This window comes from Papaver somniferum, chromosome 5, assembly GCF_003573695.1.
Source record: "Papaver somniferum cultivar HN1 chromosome 5, ASM357369v1, whole genome shotgun sequence".
Classification (NCBI taxonomy): Eukaryota; Viridiplantae; Streptophyta; class Magnoliopsida; order Ranunculales; family Papaveraceae; genus Papaver; species Papaver somniferum.
This window is the reverse complement of record NC_039362.1, coordinates 201606999-201610794: the sequence shown is the minus strand read 5'-3', so window position 1 is coordinate 201610794 and position 3796 is coordinate 201606999. Positions and strand designations below refer to the sequence as shown.

The 3796-nt window shown below is 37.5% G+C and overlaps 1 protein-coding gene across 1 annotated transcript; it reads left to right on the top strand.

Annotated features, from left to right (window-relative positions):
• Window positions 1-209: 209 nt before the first annotated feature.
• On the top strand, window positions 210-3518 carry LOC113284308 (protein NRT1/ PTR FAMILY 6.3-like). Its single transcript, XM_026533746.1, has 5 exons — window positions 210-434; window positions 534-711; window positions 806-845; window positions 1110-1684; window positions 2398-3518. The coding sequence occupies exons 1-5, from the start codon at window positions 317-319 to the stop codon at window positions 3278-3280; spliced, it is 1794 nt and encodes a 597-aa protein (XP_026389531.1). The 5' UTR covers window positions 210-316; the 3' UTR covers window positions 3281-3518.
• The last annotated feature ends 278 nt before the right edge of the window (window positions 3519-3796 follow it).

Here is a 3796-nt window from a genome sequence, read left to right as displayed (position 1 = left end):
GGATGTAGCGAACATGATAATCTCAAAACAAATTTTAAAAAAACTTAATTATGTGGAAACTGGGAACTCATTAGTTTATTCAATTATTTGAGGAGTATTGCACTGTTTGTGACATCCATGAGCCAGTCCAGGGCCACTCACTAACTTACAGCTTACACCCTATAAAATGGAGAATCTCAACACCATATTCCGGACACAAACTCACATATCATTCTCTCTATCCATCTCTTCCCCTCTCTCTCTCCGTATATCCCCTTCATATTCATATTCTTCCTGAAATTAATAGCACTTTGAGTACTTTTAACTGCAAACAAAAATGGTTTCCACTGATGAAACAAAGAGTACTGCTACCCTTTCAGATTCTCGGGACTACAAAGGTCGACCTTCAGATAGGTCCAGATCTGGAGGATGGCTTAGTGCTGCTATGATCTTAGGTTTGTCTCTCGTGTAATGTCCATCACTGTGTATATTTAGTTATTACTGTGTAAGTAGTTATATACCGACTTACGTATATGTTTTTGTTTTATTTGCAGTGGCGGAATTGAACGAGAGACTAACAACGCTAGGGATCGCAGTGAATTTGGTTACGTATTTAACTGGTGTGATGCATCTGGGAAATGCAACTTCAGCTAATGCAGTTACTAACTTTTTAGGAACGTCGTTCATGCTGTGCTTGCTCGGTGGATTCATTGCTGATACATTTCTAGGAAGGTCAGTACAATATAACTAGCTAGCAAACCGCAGTTTCGATCTTGGTTTTTGTTTTGTTGATTCTAACTACCACTATTTTGTTGATCTTGTGCAGATATCTCACCATAGCCATCTTTACCACAATTCAAGCCATGGTATGATAAATAAAGGATAGAAGTTAATAATGATGCAACAATTTTTATTTTTTTTAATGAAGTTTCGATACCCAGTGCAACTAGGTTATCCGTTGAAATACAAATTATAAAAATAAAATAAAATAAGAAATTATAGATTCAGGTATAGTAATTAATCTGCACCAATCAATGATTCTCGGATGATAGATTATTCTTTTTGTAGTTTATTTTTATTTATAATCTGAACTATTTTCTAACCATATGGTAGTTTTTGATTTTGAACAGGGTGTGACGTTATTGACAATATCTACTGTAATTCCAAGCCTTCACCCACCAAAGTGTGCAGTAATAGGCTCGTCGGAATGTGTTCCAGCAACTAGTACTCAGCTCACGGTTCTTTACATGGCACTTTACTTAACTGCACTCGGAACCGGTGGTCTGAAGTCAAGTGTATCTGGTTTTGGTTCTGATCAGTTTGACGATTCCGATACTAAAGAAAAATCTCAAATGGTGAGTTTTTTCAGCTGGTTTTTCTTCTTCATAAGTCTTGGATCATTAATGGCGGTCTCAGTTCTTGTTTACGTACAAGACAACGTCGGAAGACAGTGGGGTTACGGTATTTGTGCGGCGACTATTGTATTAGGCCTCGTTATTTTCTTATCTGGGACGAGAAAATACCGTTTCAAAAACCTTGTAGGTAGTCCGTTAACACAAATTGCAACGGTATTTGTTGCTGCATGGAAGAAACGTCATTCCGAGTTACCGTCGGATCCGTCATTTCTTTTCAACCTCGACGACAAAGTACAAAACGACGGGAAGAAAACCCAAAAGCAAAAACTACCTCATAGCAAACAATTCCGGTACGTAATCCGGAATCTCTTAAAAGTTAAAAAGTGCTTAAAACAAAAATCTAATTTTGCATTGAAAAGTTGACTTATAATAGTGAGAGTTAATCACAGAGACATCTAGATTCCAGACAATCCAATATAATTTTCGAGAAAGGAGTTATGAATTAAAGTATTTCTTTATTTAATTAAAATCTGGTTTGAGCTGGTGAGATATTTATGTCATTTATCTAATAGTTGAGTCTTGATAGGCACGCTCCTTCTAAACATCTTAGTCACCTTTGAGTTCAAAATACAAGCGCTTCAAAAAAAAAGAATTCTTCACCCGTTGAAAACAGGAGACTCCACAAATTGAGTTGAAAATCTGTCTGTTTTTAAAACCTAGCCACCTTTGCGCTGAAAATATACCCGACTGCATATGAGTAAAAAATATGTCTATCTAGCAGTCTACCTATTGTCCATCATCAACGAACAAATGGCATGTTTTTATTTTTTATCCTGTATCATTTTAGCTAATAATTTGCAGCATGATTGATGATGATGTAACAAAACTAGTATATATCGGAGGGTAGGTATGTTTAAAGAGAATGAGACATAAAAGTGACGAAATCCAAAGAATCACGAGTAGATAGCCGATTATTGTTCTCCTGTCCCATTCAAATCTCCGCTGGATTTTTCATCAGCAAAAGTAAATATATTCTCATTCTCATAGTATGTTGTATGTGCAGTTTTCTCGATAAGGCGGCAATCAAGGATACAGATGTAGAGCAAAATATGCAACATATAGATAGCAAGTGGTCTTTATCAACTCTAACAGACGTGGAAGAAGTAAAAATGGTGGTGCGGATGCTACCAATATGGGCAACGACCATACTGTTTTGGACTGTTCATGCTCAAATGGCGACATTCTCTGTCTCCCAAGCAGCTACCATGGATCGTAGTCTTGGAAAGTCTTTCCAGATTCCCGCTGCTTCACTAACGGTTTTCTTCGTAGGTAGCACTCTGCTGACTGTCCCAATTTACACCCGCTTAGTCGCTCCGATCTGCCGGAAAGTACTCAAAAACAAGCATGGTCTCTCCCCCTTACAGCGTATAGGTGTAGGCCTAGTGCTCTCCGTAATTGGTATGGCAGCGGCTGCTCTAACGGAAATAAAGCGTCAACACTCAGCACGAACAAATGGGTTGACTAATGATCCAAATGCCACTATACCGTTAACTGTATTTTGGTTAATCCCACAGTTCTTAATAGTTGGTGCTGGTGAGGCTTTTATCTATACAGGGCAACTTGATTTCTTCCTAAGAGAGTGTCCAAAAGGGATGAAAACTATAAGTACCGGTTTATTTTTGAGCACACTTGCAATAGGTTTCTTTTTTAGTTCTCTCTTGGTTTCGATAGTACACATGATTACTGGGGACGCGCATCCATGGATATCCGACAATCTAAACCAGGGGAAGCTGTATGACTTTTATTGGTTATTATCTGGGCTAAGCATGCTTAACTTTGGGGCTTTTTTGGTTGCTGCAAACTGGTATGTTTACAAAGAGACTAGATTTGCAGCAGAAGGAATCGAGCTCGAAGAAATTGATGATCATGCACCATGCGGTCATTAAAATAGCTAGAAGCACAAGAAGTTCCAGCATATTGCATGTCATGCATGTTGTCATGACAAACAAATAGGTTAATTTTTGGGTTTTGGTTTGATCTTTTGTTGTTTCTTCCCTTTCGAGTGGTGTAAATGACTGTAAGTCGGTATAAAATGTCTATGGCATGTGTGTACAAATTCACAAAAGTAAACGCAAGTTTATCAAAATAAATAAATAAACGATATTTGTGTGACAATTTCCCAAACTTCATGTAAATCTCATCATACTGCCATGCTCATCTTTGAAAAAACGAAATCCAAACTAAAGATCAACAGCCATAAAGTTGAATATGGAAAACAAAGTTTGAAGGCAAACATAAAGAACCGACTATTTGTACCCTGAAATATTTCCAGGTACAAAACATAATTATTTATACCCCGAAATATTTCTAGATACGGAACACAATTGATAAACAAGTCTAAATAAGTGAGACACGAATTTAACGTGGTTCGACAAGTTTTGACTATATTCACGGACGAAGCC

Coding starts and splice junctions, on each gene's coding strand:
- LOC113284308 (XM_026533746.1), top strand. CDS start 317: ATGGTTTCCACTGATGAAACAAAGAGTACTGCTACCCTTTCAGATTCT. Junction 435..533: donor TAGTGCTGCTATGATCTTAG/GTTTGTCTCTCG, acceptor TTTTATTTGCAG/TGGCGGAATTGAACGAGAGA. Junction 712..805: donor GCTGATACATTTCTAGGAAG/GTCAGTACAATA, acceptor GATCTTGTGCAG/ATATCTCACCATAGCCATCT.